We start from the raw sequence: 18,153 nt of genomic DNA, 5'->3' as shown, positions 1-18,153 counted from the left end.
ACAGAGATGGTGATAGAATCTATCCAGTTTGTAACGATGTTGGTATGTTGTTTGACTCTAAGCGGTTGTCTGTGTGTAACCAAATTTGCCCCAACACTGCCACCTTTTATGTAAATACTTTTACTGTGAGCTTGAGTGAAGGTAACCCCATAACTTGTGCAGTGAATGTAAAAGTCAATGGTAAAAGCTGTTTAGGACAAATTACAGCTTCTAACATCACTCTTGTTAAAGCAGATCATGTCAAAGAGGAAGATTATTTACTAAATAAGAGTGTGAATATTATAATCCTCTGAGAGTTTACTGTAAGCGTGCTTTTAGCCAGAATCCATCTTAAATGGAATGGTGTTAAACATGAAGTTAGAGCTGGTGTAAGGAAGTTACTGCCTAAGGATCTTTTGATTGGGGATGATGTTAAAGCTTTGTTCAATCAGGTTGATATAAATGAGTCACAGGAAAGAAATAATCCTGAACCTGTGTCTATTACGGGCAAGGATTTGCCTATGGAGGTCTTTCGATTTAAGTGGCCCAGGAATGGTAAATTAAAGTCTTACTTGCAATTTGACACTATAACTTTCTGGAGACGCTTGTGTTGGGTATTTAACACTTTAAGTCCTGGCTGTAGAGGCCTTGTTAGCCTGCAAGACACACATTCCATCTTAACATTTCCACTTCAGCTGGATAGAAGATAAAAATCCCACATAGCAATTTATGCTTTTCTAGTAGCATACATGAATGTCCTTTGTGCCAATATAAAATAATCCTATTATGTTTTCCAGCCTCCACTCCTCCCATTAGGAGGCTATTTTAGTTTTGTGTACCTTACAGGCTGAATTTATCCACACACAATATTTAGTTCAGCATATAAATATAGTTCTTACACAGCTGACCACAACTGGTGCTCATGACTCAGTTCTGCCTTTGAAATATACCTTGTTCTTCATAAAGGCAAGCTATCTATCCTACCTTCATTGTAAAGAAATAGCAGGGAAAAAGTATGTATTTTTATTTTTAAAAACTGTAGAATCTTAAGCAAGCCAGGTTTATTAGCTATTTGCTTCTTACAAAAAGGTCTAGAAACATTTCACTGCATATTACCATAGTGACATTTTGAAGGAAGCGATCAGTTGGCAGACCACAGAGTAACCCAACATTTAAATAGAAATCTTGTTTTACAGAGCAGTGTTCACCTTTCAGTGACTGGCGCAAAGACATGATCAAGTAACCTCTTCTTTTTTCTAAATACCAGATTTTAACTGACTTACATTTAACCATAATTTTAGGTACAACTAGGGTGACCAGATGTCCCGATTTTAGGGGACTTGTCCCACGTCCCGACCTTACATTGGTCGGGATGCACTTTGTCCTGATATCGGGGGGACCGCAGCAAGCCGGCGCCGCCGGCGCCACTCACCTCTTCCTCCTGGGTCCTGGGGCAGCGCAGGTGAGCTCCCGGCGCAGCGGCACCAGCCCGCCGGCCGGCAGGAGCCTGCAGAGTTCAGCCCTGCCCCAGGCACACAGAGGCGGCGAGGAGGTCTCCGCTCCGCTGTGTGCTGCAGCGGGGCGGGGCTTGTAGACCCCAGCAGCGGGCGCTGGGCAGAGCCACACACCCCCCCCCGACCCGCAACTCAGCTCCCGGCGTGGTGGTGCCAGTCCGCCGGCCGGCAGAAGCCTGCAGACAGAGTGCAGCCCTGCCCCGCAGCCCCAGGCACACAGAGGTGGCGAGGAGGTCTCCACTCCGCTGCATGCTGCGGCGGGGCGGGGGCGGGCTTGTAGACGCCAGAAGCAGGTGCCGGGCAGAGAGCCCCCCTGTTCCCCTCAACCCAACCCGCACGAGCAACGCGATGCGACCCTAGGAGCCAGAGGGAGGGACCTGCCTGCTGGATGCTTTCTGGGAGCCGCTCCAGCAAGTAAGCACTGCTGGGACTCACCTGGCCCCCGGTAGGTCCCTCTGGGGGGGCTCCTGGCCAAGCAGGTGTGAAACCTTACCTGGCAGCCAAAGGGGGGGGACTCCCAGGGAGGGTTCGGGGCTGTGGAGAAGGGAGCGGGGCGGGGAGACCAGCACAAGCCACTTGCCTTTCTCCCAGTTTTGGGTTTATCTTTATATTAAGGGGCAAATTCACATGCAAAATTCTCATTTAATTCAATAGGTGTTCCATGCATATGACGACACCTGGAGATGGCCCATAATTTAAACACTGACAGAGGCAGACATGGGGCTTTATTACACTGCTGAAGAAGAAAGTTTATCTAATATTTGTGCATATCTCAGACACTTGAATGTGTGCCCATGTCTGTTGCAATAGATGACAATCTAGATAGGTTGTAATCTCTGCTCCTTTGTTTTCTTTCAGTTTATTTCAACTATAACACTTTATTGTGCTCACACATGGAAAAAATATTGTAAATTTGATTTACAGCCTTATTAATACTCCCTGTTGGACTTTGGTAAACTGTCCTGGCTATTTCTATGACCTTCAATACTGTGGTATCTGTGCACCTCACAATCATAGAATCATAGAACTCGAAGGGACCTCGAGAGGTCATCTAGTTCAGTCGCCTGAACTCAAGGCAGGACTAAGTATTATCTAGACCATCCCTGACAGGTGTTTGTCCAACCTGCTCTTAAAAATCCCCAATGATGGAGATTCTACAACAGCCGTAGGCAATTTATTCCAGTGCTTAACCACTCTGACAGTTAGGAAGTTTTTCCTAATGTCCAACCTAAACCGCCCTGGCTGCAATTTAAGCCCATTGCTTCTTGTCCTCTCCTCAGAGGTTAAGAAGAACAATTCTTCTCCCTCCTCCTTGTAACAACATTTTACGTACTTGAAAACTGTTATGTCCCCTCTCAGTCTTCTCTTCTCCAGACTAAACAAACCCATTTTTTCAATCTTCCCTCATAGGTCATGTTTTCTAGACCATTAATCATTTTTTTGCTCTTCTCTGGACTTTCTCCACAATCTTTAACATATTTATCCTCACAACTCCCCTCTGAGGCAGGGAAGTGCTAATATCCCCATTTTACAGATAGCCTCTCTGTGCATCAGTTCCCTAAGGCCCAGATCCTCAAAGGTATTTAGGCCCTTAACTCACATTAAGATCAATGGTAGTTAGGTGCTTATTTACCTTTGAGGATCTAAGCCTTAAGTGGCTTACTCAAGGTCTGTGATGGAGCAGGGAAGCTAGGTCTCCCAAGTCCTATGCTAGCACCTTAACCACTGCACCCTCGTCTCTCTTTTATGTTTCATCCTAATCTGTGACTCTCCATACTTTCATTGTCTGTCATTAATGTAATATTCTTGTAAACAAGATTGTAGTAGCGCAGTGCACTGAAGTAACTGCCACCTCTTTTTTTTAACAACACACTCTCTGCTAATGATTTCTACAGGCGCCATGTCACTCTTCTCATCGAATGAAATGTTGCTCAGATTGATGAAAGGGCAACAGATATGTAATCTATTAATTTACAATACTTGACTATGAAGGGCTAGATTGTGCCTTTATACCTCAGTCCTGAGTAGATACATAGAGCTGAAACACCCCTATGGGAGCTCAGCAAGGGATTTCACCATGGGGAGACACAATCCATCTGTGAACTTCCAGATAAGCCTACTACCCCTAGTCCTGTGCTTATCCTGCTCTAATCCTCCTTCTTCTCTTCCTTTGAGGAGATTTATCTTCCTGGGGTGTGCACAGAGGGATCAGTCTCTGTGGTCCCTCAAATGCAGTGACTATGGCTGGCCATTTGGCAGGGCTTCATTGGGGAAAGGTTTTGTGCCTCCACCAGCATCCCCGCACAAGGGCAAGTTGCAATCTGGTCTTAAGCAAAGCTGTTAATTGGACAAACTTGTGTTCAGTTACTGGTAATAGTTGAAGCCTGATCCTGCAAATGCACATGCGAGTAACCTTACTCCTGTGAGTAGTCCCACTGAAAGTCAATGGACCCACTCACGGTACTAAGCACTCTGCCCCTAGGCTTTAGTCACTATAATGTCCTAAGTGGGCCATAAGCCTGAGCCTTCCAGAAAGTCACTCTAGGCTTTAGTGGCAAAAGGACTAGCTATTCTGTCTGTTTTTAGAACTAGAGGTCACCAAATTAAATTAATAGGCAGCAGGTTTAAAACAAACAAAAGGAAGTATTTCTTCACACAATCAATCTGTGGAACTCTTTGCCATAGGATGTTGTGAAGGTAAAGACTAAAGAAAGGAAAGAATGAGACCAGCAGAATAAGGACAGTGCACTTCAAAAAAAGCAGACTTCAACAAACTCAGAATTTGTAGGGAAGAAAATGGGGTGGGAGGAAATCTTAAGAGAAGTAGGAGTTCAGGAGAGCTGAGGGTTTCTCAAGGAGACAGTATTAAAGGCACAATGGCAAACTATCCTGATGCACACAACGCACAGTCAACCTGTGGAACTCTTTGCCAGAGGATGTTGTGAAGGCCAAGACTATAACAGGGTTCAAAAAAGAACTAGATAAATTCATGGAGGATAGGTCCATTAATGGCTATTAGCCAGGATGGGCAGGGATGGTGTCTCTAGACTCTGTTTGCCAGAAGCTGGGAATGGGCAACAGGGGATGGATCACTTGATGATTACCTGTTCTATTCATTCCCTCTGAAGCACCTGGCATTGGCCACTGTTGGAAGACAGGATACTGGGCTAGATGGACATTTGGTCTGACCCAGTATGGTCATTCTTATGTTCTTTTCTCTGGCATAGCCCTGGTCTACATTTAAAATTAAGTTAGACTTAGATCTCTTAGAGGTGTGAATTTTTCACACCACATAGCGCTGTAATTAAGCCAACCTAGACCCTGGTGTAGACACAGCTAGGTCAACAGAAGAATTCTTCCAGTAGCCTAGCTGCCACCACACTGGGAGGTGGTTTACTAGAGTGATGGAAAGCCCCCTTCCATTGATGTAGAAAGTGTCTACACTATGGTGCTGCAGCAGGACTCACTGATTCCAGACCTCTGTGATGTAGTTTGCTTCAGCTGTCAGTGGCTGAAGCTGGGGCTGAAGGCAGGACTGGGGGCCTCCCCTCTGTGACTGCGGCTGGAGCCAAAGCTAGAACTGGAACCCTTCACTCCCATTCCCTGCAACTGGATCTGACTTTGCAACCAGAATCCTCTGCCCCTGTCCTGCAGCTTCAGCCGGGGGCTGGAGCCGGAGCCCTGTGCCCCTGGCCCTGTGGCTTCTACTGGGGGCTGGAGCTGGGGCCATGAGTCCTTGCCCTGTGGCTTGTGGTGCGGGCTGCAGCAGGGGCCGTACAACCCCTCTTGCAGCTTCCTAGGGCCCCCTCTCATGGCTCTGTGCACCTGTGTGTGTCTGTCGTCGTCTCTCTCCCCACCCCCCCACCCCCTCCCGCCTAATGTGTCCTGATATTTCACTCTTGCGATCTGGTCACCCTAGGTACAACCCAAATCCCCAGATTAAATCAATGTGGTTCTGTAGCAGTTAACAAAAAACTCCTCTTTAATTCCAGTGCAGGGGTCGGCAACCTTTCAGAAGTGGTGTGCCAAGTCTTCATTTATTCACTCTAAATTAAGGTTTCGCGTGCCAGTAATACATTTTAACGTTTTTAGAAGGTCTCTTTCTATAAGTCTATAATATATAACTAAACTATTGTTATATGTAAAGTAAATAAGGTTTTTAAAATGTTTAAGAAGCTTCATTTAAAATTAAATTAAAATGCAGAGCCCCCCGGACCGGTGGCCAGGACCCGGGCAGTGTGAGTGCCACTGAAAATTCGCACGCATGCCATAGGTTGCCTACCTCTGTTCTAGTGGATGTTCACTGCTTCTTCTGCTACAAGACAACCTTGAAACAATTAAACATCCCATTTTAGTGGGATTGCCTAGAGCAGGGGTTTTCACAACAATTTTTGATGGCCTCAGAGTGCGGCCACCAACTCTTGCGGGTGGCCGCTTCGACAATTTTTCCTAAAATATGTAATTAACTTTAGGAAAAACAAATACATATGCACATATACATTTCCGATCATAGTAATTTATTTATGAGGGGGTGTTTTTGAAGACTCAACAACAACAACATACAGTTGTCTCTGTTCTTTACTGGACTAAACAGAATAGAAACACAAATAAGGTGCTTTGCTTGTTGTTGTCTTTTTTGTTGTTGTTTCTTTTGCTTTTGGGTTTTTTTTTTTTTTTTTTTTAAAGACTTGCTAGCTAGTAAGTCTGCTTCTGTGAAAAGTGATATTTGTATGTTTGTTGTTATCACTTTTCAGAGCAAAGACTTGTTAGCTAGCTGGGAGGCAGTGAAAAGTGATATTAACAAACATGCAAGTTATCACTTTTCACAGCAGACTTACTCAGCCCTGGCAAACGGGGGACAAATTAAGCCTTGGATGGAGAGGTGGGTAGGGAGGCAGTGGGGGGGCCAGGTGCAATAAGGGGGGGGGTGAGCCTGAAGTCCAGTGACCAGGGGACGGAGCTGCCACTGTGCAGCCAAAGCCAGATCCCAAAGCCCTATGGTCAGAGCCCGCTGCCGTCTGGCCAGAGCCTGTTGCCTGCCACAGCAGGGCTGAAGCCGGAAGCCACAGCCCCACCACCCCCGGGAAGGGGGAGAACTGTCCTCCAACGTTTGTGGCTCAAGAGGGAGGGCAGGGCCCAACATCACCTTGCTGCTCCCTCCAGCCCACAATTACTGCCCAGGAGGCTTTGGCAGCAAGAAAAGCCCCTAGTGACCACATGCAGCCACGGTGCATGCATTTGAGAAACACTGGCCTAGAGAGACTTAAAGGCCACAAACTTACTTTAAAATCTATCTTCACAATCTTAATTTGCAAGTTTAAGCACATCTACTTCACAGAATTTGCAGAATGAAACAGCAACAAGGGTGATTCTATGGCTAAGTGTTTTTTAGTTGTTTCCCAGTAATGGTACAGCTGAGCTGAAGTTGATTTTCATTATATATGGCAGTGAATTGCCTGAAGCTGGTCTACAGCAAAGCTAGCACCAGTGCTTTAGGCATGTTTGCACAGCATCTAGGCACTGATCCTGACTAGGGATCCAGGCACTATGTAATAAACAAATCCCCTTCTTAATGTCCTTCAACAGAATTTAACCACTGTCATTAATAAACTACACTTGGTTGTTTGCCAGACTGGGTTTAACTCGGGTTGGATAAAAGTTCAACATGCCATCTAGCTCAGGGTAGAGACTGAACAGAATACAAGGCTGAAATTATTTATTCCCAGTTCCTTTTCAGGCTCCAAATTAATTGTTCAAAGGCTAAGATTAGATATTTATTTCCCAGATTTCAACTGCAAACTTAATCATTCATTATTCTAAAATGATTTAGAATTGCATTTGCAGGAAACACTGAGACTATGCACACACACCATTGGGTAAATGCTCAGCAATTTGAGCATTAAGTAACAAAAAGCTCTCAGACCACCCCATCCCCAATGTATACATATAACCTTAAAATTCTGGCTAGCAAATGACATTCTGCTTCCTGATCTCAGTTACATTGGTTGTAGGGCCCCATGAGCTAATGTCTGATATGCACACGTTGTAGCACCAGTTACCTATTCACAGTGAATATTAGTTCCATGGTGGAGATAGCTGTCTGATTGTAAGTGTCAGAACACTTGCACTCTAGATTCCTACAAATATGTAATCCCACAATTCTAGTATGATTATTTGCGAAAGCACAACCTGATCTGACAGAAAACCAACTTTAACCTTTGAATAAGTTATTTATTTGCACTATGGCAACACCCAAAGGCCCAGATCAAGATTGGGGCCCCAATATGCTAGGTGCTTTACAAAACTTAAAATGACAGTCACTCTCCAAGAGGTGGTCTTACCTAATCTGAAACAAGATGCAACAAGTAACCTTTACCTCACCCCCCTCACCTCCCCACCTCACTTGCGTCCACCCCCACCTGGGGCCAGGCTGTGGCTCCAGGAGGGTATACAGACAGGGGTAAGAGGACTGGCAGCTGGGGCGCATGGCTGACAGCCAGGGCACTGGGCCAGCAGCCAGAGCCAGGAATGGAGCTGGGTAGCATTCCCTTTCCACCTCCCATGGGGGCTGGCCCAGGCTGTGTCCCCCTGAACATTCCTCTGTGTCCCCGTCCCCCCCAGGGGGCGCACTCCACAGTTTGGGGACCTCGGGGTTAGCGCATAATTTTTAGTTTGCAAAAGAGACCTTGAGCATTTTTTAAAACTCAGGTTGGCTCCATCTACGCTAGCCAGACAGTTAGAACTGGATTTAGCCACAACTAAATTTTAACCAGGCATAAGATGGAGGTTCCTCAGTTGAAACCCCCTGTGTAGATAGGACATTATATGACCAAGTGGGCACAACAGCCTTTCCAATTAAAAACTGCTTTGAGACAGACAGCTGTAACAGACATCCCCTGAGAAGCAAATTCCAAAATACATGCATACTCAAACAATTAGGGCCTTCCTTACATTGGAAATGCTAGGAACAGTAAGTGCTAATGTAAGCCATTTTACCTCTTCACCAGCTCCAAGCAGCCTCAGTCATAAACATGCCAGTGGTTGACCTACACAAATAATCACTAATGCTAGAGCAAGGATGGAAATATTCCGCAAAAACTGCTAGAATCAATACAGCCCAAGACACTAAGTGAGCCAAGATGGCTTGTTTTTGGTTTGTTTTCTGAAAAGCTATGCAAGCAATTGCACCCAAAGATGCAAATTCACAGCCTGCCCACCACATCCTTAGATAAGAGAAAAAGCTCTCTGCATTGGCATTGCTATGTTTATGAAGCATACTGCTTTAAGATACAATTTAAACAATTTGCATCAAATAACCTGCATAGCGTGTTCTTCAGAAAAAGAGAATTTGTCATTTCCGGTTTTTTGGTTTTTTTTTTACTCTGATCAGTGATATCCACACCCAAGAAAAAGTAACACTGACATCCTTGCTTGTTTTCCACACAGTGGTAGACTTGCCTTTGTGCAATTCAATTACAGTAACTCTTCACTTAAAGTCGTCCCGGTTAACATTATTACGTTGCTGATCAGTTAGAGAACATGCTCGTTTACAGTTGCGCAATGCTCCTTTATAAGGTTGTTTGGCAGCTGCCTGCTTTGTCCACTGCTTGCAGAAAGAGCAGCCCGTTGGAGTTAGCTGGTGGGGGCTTGGAAGCAGGGTGGAGCGGCAGCCCCTCTATCAGCTCCCCGCTCCCCTAAATTCCCTGTGCAGCAGCCACCCAGCAGGCTATCTGGGCAGTTCAGCTGACCCTCCCCCCCACTGCCGTGTGCTGCTTCTGCCTTGGAGCTGCTTGCTGTGCAGGGGTGAGGGCTGAGGGGAGAGGGGTGCTGTCAGAGTGTCCCCTTCCGTCTCCCCCTCCCCCCCCCCGCTCCTTTGCCCCATCTCCACAGAGCAGGGGACATAACAGGGCTCAGGAGGGAGGGAGCTTGCTGTCAGCAGCTGTTGGCTCAACTTGGTGATCTACTTAAAAAGGCAGTGTACTTAGACTGGGGTCAGCGTACTTAAAGGGGCAATGCGCGTCTCTCTCTCTGTGTGTGTGTGTGTGTCTGTCTCTCTCTGCCATGCTCACTCACCTCCCTCCATTCATGCTGCCTTGTAGAGTGTGAGGCTACATTAACAACAATGTTTTAACCCTTGAGGGCTCAGCCGAGTGCTAGTTCATCATTTAGCAGTAAGGCATTCCCTGGGAAATATCCCACCCTCTTCCACTCTCTGACTTCCACCTCAACCAAGCTTCACAATCATCACTGCTGTGTACAGTATTAAATTGTTTAAAACTTATACTCTCTCTCTCTATATATATATATATATCTAAAAAAAAGAGAGTCTTTTGTCTGGCAACCTACCCCCCCCCCCTTACATTAATTCTTATGGGGAAATTGGATTCGCTTAACATCATTTTGCTTAAAGTAGCATTTTTCAGGAACATTACAGTAACTTCCTGCTTAACGTTGTAGTTGTGTATTCTGGATCATGTGGAGGCTATTTTTAAAATAATTAGACACTAGCTCCACAACTGTTTAGTAAAATCAATGGGCAAGTACTTTAAAATTCTGTGCTTAAGATGTTCTGTATTTGCTGACATTTTGCATATGCACATAAGTTGCCTCCTTACACAATAACTAGACATGGATAGATATTTAGCATACCTTTAATGAACCAAGATTAAATTCCCCCCTCAAGCATGCAGCTCACGCACTACTTGCCTACCATGACTAATGGAGTTGATCTAACATGCATCATACAACCTTTATCTCAGGACCAGGACAACCTTGAACCAACTGCAGGAATAAAGTATCTCAGTTAACACCAAATCAAACTTGTATAAAACTAAACTTTTGTAAATATTGTTCAGTCCCTCTTTTGTTCAAAATTTTAACGGGGCTGTGCTCATATAGAAAGGACTTCAGAGAAGATGAATGAACTAGCCAAAAGATAAACTCCAAATTATGAGTAACTTGCTGCAGGTTGAAAAGAAAACAAAAAACAGCAAAACATGCAAAAAAAGTCTACTCTATTCTTTGGGCGTCAAATAATCTGTCTCTATGTATTGCTTTACCCTAATTCAATCTGGTACAGACTAGTTATCATCCCAGTGGTCTCTTTCTTAGCCTCACCCTTTCATCAATGAAAGAATACTTGTGTTCCAGCTCATCATACCACTGTCCATTGGGCACTTACTTCAGCCATCCCACCATCATGAGATTCTTCAAAGTCTGGTTAATGTACCAGTTAAGAGAACCTGTCCTTATGCGGGATCTCAGTTTAGTGCTGGCAAAGTATGCAGATACACCACCTTTTGATCCTTTTGGAGAGTGCTCTTTATATCACACTACTAAACACCACATTCTTAAGTCTTCACGGAAGAGTTAACTCAAGCTGCTACCCAGATGTTGACCCTAATCCCACTTCCTGTCCACACACCAAACCCTTTCACTTGAGTTCGGTAGTGCTTTAAACCTGGGCTAGCTGGCCAGACTGAATGTAGGCTAGAGCTCGCTTTTACTCAGGCTGGTATTGTGCTCATTTTGCAGTGAGGATGCAGGCTAAACAACTCAAGTGCTGACAGTTCTCCATTGCCTTCCCACTAATCCCAGCTTCCTCCTCAACCCTTGGTGTGTCCAGATGGACAGGCGAGATCTCCCACAACACACTAGGAAACAATCAGAATGGTTCGGCTTACTGCAGCACAAAGCGCTATGCCCCTTGAGGTTCTACCAACACACATGGGCAAGTGCAACACCAGTGATGGCACAGTAACTCTAGTATGGCTTTGCTCACACCCAGGTGCCAATCACCAGGCTAACTGTGCAGTGAAGATTGACTCAGACATGGATTCAGTTCCCTGCTTGGGTCTGCCACTAGCTTTCTGTATGATTTTTGGCAAGTTGAGTCCCCTCTCTGTGCCTCAGTTTCCCTTTCTGTAAAATGGGGATAAAGATACTGACCACCTTTGTAAAGGGATTTGAGATCTATTGATGAGACACACTATATAATAGCTAAGTTTTAAAATTTTGATAGGACTAAGAATTTAGGGTCACAGTTTAGGTGAGGTGACTTCCAACAGCTACAAAAAATTCAAGGAGAGGTACTAATTCCACTCAGGGTCTGTTTAAATGAATTATGCACTGAAACATGTTATGCTTTAGGTGGGATGTCAGTACCTGAGGGACTTGAAATTCACTCTACTAGAGCTAAGATGGCACTAATGGCTTTTCTTGAATGTCTCTATCATGAAATCTGTGGGGCTGTTACCTAAAGTTCTTTAACACAAAGGTAGCACTACTCTCCCTTGATCTGCATATAGTTCTGTTTGCTTTGGAGAACCATCCTGCATCCCTTATTTAAACAAACACCAGTCCATCTTTCTACTTTCAGATAAATTAGCACAAGCTTGACAGTGGCTCTGAGGCACATCTTGCAAGAGGAAATATGCAGAGGCAATACTTGAAGAGCCATAGTTTCTATAAGTAAACTTTCTATCAGATGGTAATTATAAGAAATTTATGAGCAAATATATGACTGCAACGGTATGACAGGATTACTTGTGACAGTGGGGAGCAAGACTCAGCAGCCCTAGGGTTCACTTCCAGTCTACGTCTTATATTCCTAAAAGCTTTTGCTTCGGGGTTTCAGCTGGCTACCTGTGGGATCAGGAGGGGATATTTTCTCCCCACAACTTATTTTGTTTTGTTTAGTTTTTTATCTCCTTCCTCTGAAGGATCAGGGATGATCACGGCTGGAGATGGGACATTGGGCAGGATGGCTAGCGTATCTGGCTCAACAAGACAGAGTTCTGGAAGTCCCAAGCTGGCAGGAAAAACGGGCTCAGAGGGAATTTCAGCACATCAGGTGACAGTCCCAAGGGGGTCTCTGTGATCGAATCCATCACAGATAGCTAAGTAGTTGTGCAATATTCTATAAAAAAAGGATATAAATAACCCATCTCTCTAATGGTCCCTCAGTTCCTTTCATTTGAAGGTTCTAGTGCAAGAAACTATCAGTGCCAAGACCCAGACTACACTCCTGTAGACTTTCCACTTTCTGCCAGACTGGTTCAAGTGTGATTTTCTCCTGCTGCCATGTGGATAAGAATGTGTGTGTAAATTGAACGCTAGCTAACCTATCAAATGAGTAATGAGAAATAGGAGGGAGACTTATCTGTCTACTGGGAGGAATTGGTCCTGTTTATGTACCAGTTTTGCAATGTTTTGGGCTGCTTATACAAACCAAACTCTCTCAGAGCAAACATTTAACAGTCCACTTAATGGGCTTTCTGGTGTAACTACAACTGAAAATGTCAATTCTAGATATCATGTTACCATAAAGACATTGACAGCTACATAGGTGAGAAGAGCAACAAGTCTGATCACGGTGCTAGAAAGACTGACTTATTAGGAAAGATTTAAGAATTAAGTATTGTGACAAAGTTCCTCCTCTATCTTGGTGGGTCCTGCGCTTATGGGCAGATTTTCTTGCCTCAGAGATTCACCATGTGGGTTGGGTAACAGCCCAGAGACCTTCCCCTCTGGAAGAGCCCACAGTCCCAGTCAATTGGGAGGTTTGGGGGGAACCCGGGCCCACCCTCTACTCCGGGTTCCAGCCCAGGGCCCTGTGGACTGCAGCTGTCTATAGTGCCTCCTGTAACAACTGCATGACAGCTACAACTCCCTGGGCTACTTCCCCATGGCCTCCTCCAAACACCTTCCTTATTCTCACCACAGGACCTTCCTCCTGGTGTCTGATAACGCTTGTGCTCCTCAATCCTCCAGCAGCACACCCGCTCAGCTCCTTGCACCTCTTGCTCCCAGCTCCTCACACTCGCACCACAAACTGAAGTGAGCTCCTTTTAAAACCCAGGTGCCCTGATTAGCCTGCCTTAATTGATTCTAGCAGCTTCTTCTTAATTGGCTCCAGGTGTCCTAATTAGCCTGCCTGCCTTAACTGGTTCTAGCAGGTTCCTGATTACTCTAGAGCAGCCCCTGCTCTGGTCACTCAGGAAACAGAAAACTACTCATCCAGTGACCAGTATATTTGCCCTCTACCAGACTCCTGTACCCCACTGGTCTGTCACAGTATGTATCACATAGCTTTTACTAAGCCAGGACATAGAAGGAAGGGAGACATAACAACTGTTTACAAATATGTTTACACTGAAGAATGTTCATACTAAAGGTAATACAGGAATTATTTAGTGTAGTAAAGAGGAGTAAAACTAAGAGAAAAGGAATGAAACTGTGAACAAGAAGACTTATTCTGAACATCGGGAAAAGCTTCCAGACATTGAGGTGTATTCAACTGCGGGATCATTTCCCAAGTGAAGTGGCTGAAGCTCAATAAAGCGGGGCATTTAAAACCAGACTGAACAAAAACCTCAGGGAACAATCATTCACTGCGATACCTGAAGATGCATAACTACTTCAGAAAATAACTTGCAGCCCTTTTCAACTGGATCTCAAAGCCTTTTACAAAGGTAGATACAAATTAACATTTTTACAGATTAGGTTAATGACGCAAAGGCAGAGCGACTTGCCCAGAATCACACAGCAAAACTATGACAGTCAGGAAAAGTTACTCAACTGGAGTATTGTGTACAGTTCTGGGTGCCACATTTCAGAAAAGATGTGGACAAATTGGAGAAAGGCCAGAGAAGAGCAAAGAACATCATTAAAGGCCTAGAAAACATGACCCATGGGGGAAGATTAAACAAACCCAATTTTTTCAGTCTGGAGAAGAGAAGACTGCGGGGAACATGATAACAGTTTTCAAGTACATAAAAGGTTGTTATAAGGAGAAGGGAGAATAATTGTTCTCCTTAACCTCTGAGGATAGGCTAAGAAGCAATGGGCTTTAATTGCAGCAAGGGTGGTTTAGGTTGGACGTTAGGAAAAACTTCCTGTCAGGATGGTTAAGCACTGAAATGAATTGCCTAGGGAGGTTGTGGAATCTCCATCATTGGAGATTTTTAAGAGCAGGTTACACAAACACCTGTCAGGGATGGTCTAGATAATACTTACTCCTGCAGTGAGTGCAGAGGACTGGACTAGATGACCTCTCAAGATCCCTTCCAGTCCTACGATTCTATAATTCTATGAAAAAAACCCAATTCTTCTAACTACCAGTCGAATGTTCAATCCATTAGTCCAGAGCTCCAGTACTGAAATGTTGACAAACCTTAAAGGTGTTTTCTAGCTCTAGATTTTATTAAGACAGGATTCCGGTCTCCATAGCTGTCAATCTTGCACTTCTCAATATATTTAATTTCAAACATTTTAAAGGACTAAAGGCATGTCTACACTTGCATTTAAAGCAGAAAAGTCCCTTTTTTGCGCAAAAACCGTCGGAGCGTCTACACTTGCCAATGAGTTTTTGCGGTGAAACTCAGAAGTTTCATCGAAAAAAGAAAACCACCTCCATGAAAGGCATACAGCTCTTACCGGTGATGCTTTTGCAGTGATATGCAAGTGAAGACACGTTCTTATTTACAGGGCTTTTAGCCTCCGCAGGATATTCCACAGTGCCTAGGTGACCATTCTGGCCAGCAGCTCTGCTGTCAGGTAAATAGACATCCACCCCTTCCCCAGTAAAGCCCGGGGAACTTTGAAACTCCCCTTCCTGTTTTCTTGGCAAGTGCTCACTTATCATCTGGCCAGGTGACAATGCCTGCTCCACAGAGCAAAGGATCCCCTGCTTGGAGCAATGCTGAGCTACTGGAGCTGATCAGTGTTTGGGGAGAGGAGAGTGTGCAGGGACCCAAGATGTCCGGCAATCACCCCCCCTTCCCACAAGACCTATCATCAAAATGGAAAGAGCTGCACTGTGGGATAGCTGCCCTCAGTGCGCTGCTCTCATTGGCCGCGATGGAAGTGCAGCAAATGGAAACACTCTCTGACACCTGTGGAATTGAGTACACAAACCAGCGCTTTTCTTTCACCGGTTCACTATCACTGGTGAAACTGACAGTGCAAAAACTCTGCAAGTGTAGACATAGCCTAAAGTTAACAATGTGTCATCCTTAACTCACCTGGTCTTGCCTATCTATTGCTAGTTGCTCACTGTTTTCATAGGCTTTACATGCGGCTTTAGGCAGCCTTGCACAATGCTACTTAACCATTTGCCTGAAGTAAGTAATTTTAGCGTGTGACAGGAGAGTGAATCATCAGTTTTATCATCAGTAGGGCGGATGTATAAACTATGTCTTTGCTACCATGTCTTCATGATTTTCAAAGGCTTATTTAAATTTAGATATTTCTGAATTTACTTGGTAGTGGCATTAGTCAAAGTACTTAAGGAAAATCACAAAATCCAAAACCTCAATCCTTCTCAAGTTTTCTCGCTGTTTTTTTTTTTTTTAACATAGAATAATTTCCTCTCCCATGTGATCGCATTTCCTCTTGAATTTCTAATGCATCAAAACCAGAGATGGCCTGGACCTATTTGTATTCTAGTAAAGCCTTACTCACACCAACACATAAGCTGTTGCTCAATTTTAAGCACATGAGCAGTCCAGCTCACCTAATGAATTACTCAGGCGCTTAAGTACTGGCATGAGCAGGGCCTTACTGGCATACTAAGGGCAGATACAGTAGATAAAACAAACCATTCAGATTTTATTTTAAATTTTTTTAATGACCACTGGGTGGATTTTTTGTTAGACATTTCCCACCAAATTAGTCCAAATTTTGACATAATATATAGTAGCTCTACAGTGACTGAGGAAAAAATTCCCCTCCCCCTTATTTTCCCCAAGGACCAGGCTATACTGAGGAAAGAATTCATATTTTAAAGACTATATTGCTTTCATACTGCTGCAGCTAGAGTATTTTTCCAAAAATCATGTAATCTGTTGAATACATGCTGAGACCTAGCATTCATTCCCTGCTCTCTTTCAGACTGCAACAAGTTTATATGGCAGTTATAAAATCCTGAAAAACAAACACTTATGAGAGAAACAACAACAAATCCTGAACTATCAAGCAATCAGAATGTCACATCATCAGGCAAAATCACAATGTATTAAATCAGATTTAAAAGTTACACAAGCTTGCTTTCATTGATTTACTTCAATACATGCAAGGAAATCATGTCACAATTTTTTTAAAAGTGATAGGGAACCTCCCAGATCTGCAAATTCCTAAACGGAGTCACTATATGATCTTATTACTGTAGCTCTGTCCTTCCTTCCTCCCTTCTTGTTGTCTGTCGCCTCCGTGTCTAAAACCTTTTCGGGGCGTGGGGAAGGGCCTTGTCTTTTTAGTTGTTTCTAATGCACCTTACGAACACGGCTGCTAGTATCCAAGTGAGTTAAGAAGTTAGCTAGTACTGCTGGACTGAACAAGGATTAACAAAGCGCCTCCCTTCAGCCTCTAGATTCCCACTGCATTTCACAAATGCCACAGAAAAGCAGCACCCTCCACAAGGCAGGGAGCAGAGCAGATGAGGCTCGCTCCCATCCTTTAGGGAGGCAGTGGGATAAAGCCCCCACCCTATGGAAAGTGCCACGGGGTATTTCGCGGCCACCTTGGGCCGAGCCCCCACAGCGTTGAATGGCTGGGCGGCAGGCGGACAAAGAGCCGGGGCGTTTCACTGTCTGGCTTTAGGGCCGGGAGCCCTGGCCACGCTGACACTAACCGGGGCCCGTGAGGGGCAGCCCCGCCCTGCAGCGGGCCGGGGAGCCAGCGCTGGCACTGCCCTGAGGCGGCCGGGACTGGCTCCCTGCCCTGCACGCCGCCCGCGCCCCGGGGCGGACAGAGCCAGCGCAGCCGGGCAGCGCCCCACACTTTAGCCCCCGGGGCAGCACCGGCCGGTGCCCTGCCCCATCCCGCTCGGCCAGCCCCGTCCCAGGCAGCGGGTCACGCAGTCCTTGCCCCGAGTCTCCCTGCGGGGCCCGCAGCTCGGGCTCCCGCACAATGGGCCCGTGTTGGGCCGCGGATCAAACGGGCGGAAACCCGCAGCAGCAGCGAGCGCGGCCCCACAGCCCCGTACCTTGGCCATGGCTCCGCGGGAGAAGGCGGCGGCAGAGGCGCGCTCGGAGCCCGGCTGGCTCAGGTCTGTCCCCCCGGGTGCGACGCTGGGCGCTGCGCAGCGGGGGCCCCTGGCGCTGTTCCCTGGGTGTCTCTGCCCGGCGCCGCTCCCTCCGCCGCGCTCACTCGCTGGGAGCCCCGTGTGCGGGCCGCAGGGGGGTGGGAATTGGGTGCGGGCCCAGCCGCCGCTCCTCCTTCGCCTCCGGAAGCGCATTCCTTCCCGCTCCCGCTAGGCCCGGCCCCTGGGCGGGGGGGCAGCTTGGCTGGGGCTCCTCGTGGGCACTGGGCAGGGAGGCCCCGGGAGCTGGGAATAGGGCCCTGGTGCGACCGATTCGCCTACCCCTAGGGGCACCCCCCAACGCCACTCCGTAATACTGTATCGCCAGGGCAAGTTACACAAGTGCTGCCCAAGTGTGAGAGACTCTTGATCCCCCTCCCAGGCTGCAGCAGTGTGTGTTGCTGACACTCCTGCTTTTAATTACAAGCCTGGCGGTTTTTGGTGGTGGGTTTTTCTTCATTTGTTTGTTTATTTATTTATAGGCCCCACCACCTGGTTTCAAGTGATTGTATGAGACTCTCAGCTAAAAGAAAAAGTGTCTAGCCTTTCTGGTTGTAGAGTAGAGTTGCCAGGTGTCCA

The 18,153-nt window shown here is 45.9% G+C and overlaps 1 protein-coding gene across 2 annotated transcripts in view; it reads right to left on the bottom strand.

The window, feature by feature from the left end:
• Nucleotides 1-17,745, bottom strand: part of ITGB1 (integrin subunit beta 1) — a 77,623-nt gene extending 59,878 nt beyond the window's left edge. For both annotated transcript variants that reach the window (XM_024214441.3, XM_024214442.3), the window contains exon 1: nt 17,479-17,745. In XM_024214441.3, coding sequence (XP_024070209.3) covers nt 17,479-17,730 — 252 coding nt within the window. In that variant the 5' untranslated portion in view covers nt 17,731-17,745. The remainder of the gene's footprint in view (nt 1-17,478) is intronic.
• Nucleotides 17,746-18,153: the final 408 nt, after the last annotated feature.

Source organism: Terrapene carolina, unplaced genomic scaffold, assembly GCF_002925995.2.
Source record: "Terrapene carolina triunguis isolate 2854851 unplaced genomic scaffold, T_m_triunguis-2.0 Scaffold111, whole genome shotgun sequence".
NCBI classification, from domain to species: domain Eukaryota; kingdom Metazoa; phylum Chordata; order Testudines; family Emydidae; genus Terrapene; species Terrapene triunguis.
This window is presented reverse-complemented; position numbering and strand designations above follow the sequence as displayed.